Consider the following 1,104-nt stretch of genomic DNA (forward strand, 5'->3'; position numbering starts at 1 on the left):
ATGTAATATGAAAATATTCATGATACCATAATTTTAGAAACTTACACACAAAGCAAAAATAAAATCGAGATTAGCTATGAGATTGGCATGTATTTTTAGAATCTTTATTTAACTTAATTAATGAGATTAATTAAGCAAAGAAAAGATTTAGAAAATATAATAATGATTTTTTTATTATCATTATAATGCATGCATTTGAGGGAATCAATAGAGATTGCAATAAGGCATTCATTCGGGCCATCTCGGGAAATAGAATACATAGTTAACTTAATTAATTAGATTAATTAAGTTAGTGATGGATACAAATAACAATAATAATAATTTATTCTTATTGCATACCCAGGATTCGAAGCTTTCTTTGAGTTTTACAAGAAAACTTTTGGCTATTCCCATGAGTAAAAAAAGCTGCTCTCGAAAATTTTTCATGTTGCAAGAAGTTGATTTCTTCTCCAGTTCTATCTCTACGCAAAACATTTTCTGATTTTCTAATGCAAATTAGAAGAGGAACAAGTAATCCGATCGTGGATCTGACTCGAAGTTTAAAGAAGGAGATCGAAGAACGTTCGTAGGGATTTACAACAAGAGCTACGTCCGCTAATACCGGTGTAGTTGGAGCCAAGTGAAAATTTCACTAAAGGTAAAATTTTCTTACATCTTATGAATGTTTGATTCAGAAAACCATACGAACGCCCAATCAAATATATTTTGATTGTCAAAATAAAATAAAAAATTTTAAAACTTCCGCTGCTTTTGGAGCACGAGAAAACCGAGATCCAACATTTTTGTCATCTCTTTTTAAATAGCTTACCCACTCCTCTTTCGTAATCAATTCAACCTCTGAGATTTCTGCTTCTCCATTACTAGAGCTTTGATCCATATTATATTAATATTTCCAAGAAAACAAAAGTTTCAAGGTACAAGAAGAAATTACTAGCATGGATCTGCTTACCAGTTTGGATTCCAATTCCGCAACAACAGGGAGTAGTTATGCATCAAACAAGAGGTGACTTAGACCTCTCTCAAACACAAACACACAGAGATCTAGCTAGAGCAAGTTTTACGAGTTTGGTGTGTGTTGATTTTTTTTTTTTTTTTTTTTTTTTT

General features: G+C 31.3%; 1 protein-coding gene across 1 annotated transcript in view; it reads left to right on the top strand.

Annotated features, from left to right (window-relative positions):
* The first annotated feature begins 862 nt into the window (after nucleotides 1-862).
* The window catches only part of LOC140979237 (uncharacterized), a 2,125-nt gene continuing 1,883 nt past the window's right edge, over nucleotides 863-1,104 (top strand). The window contains exon 1 of the mRNA XM_073444565.1: nucleotides 863-1,003. Coding sequence (XP_073300666.1) covers nucleotides 936-1,003 — 68 coding nt within the window. The 5' untranslated portion in view covers nucleotides 863-935. The remainder of the gene's footprint in view (nucleotides 1,004-1,104) is intronic.

This window comes from Primulina huaijiensis, chromosome 6 (genome assembly GCF_012295235.1).
Source record: "Primulina huaijiensis isolate GDHJ02 chromosome 6, ASM1229523v2, whole genome shotgun sequence".
NCBI classification, from domain to species: domain Eukaryota; kingdom Viridiplantae; phylum Streptophyta; class Magnoliopsida; order Lamiales; family Gesneriaceae; genus Primulina; species Primulina huaijiensis.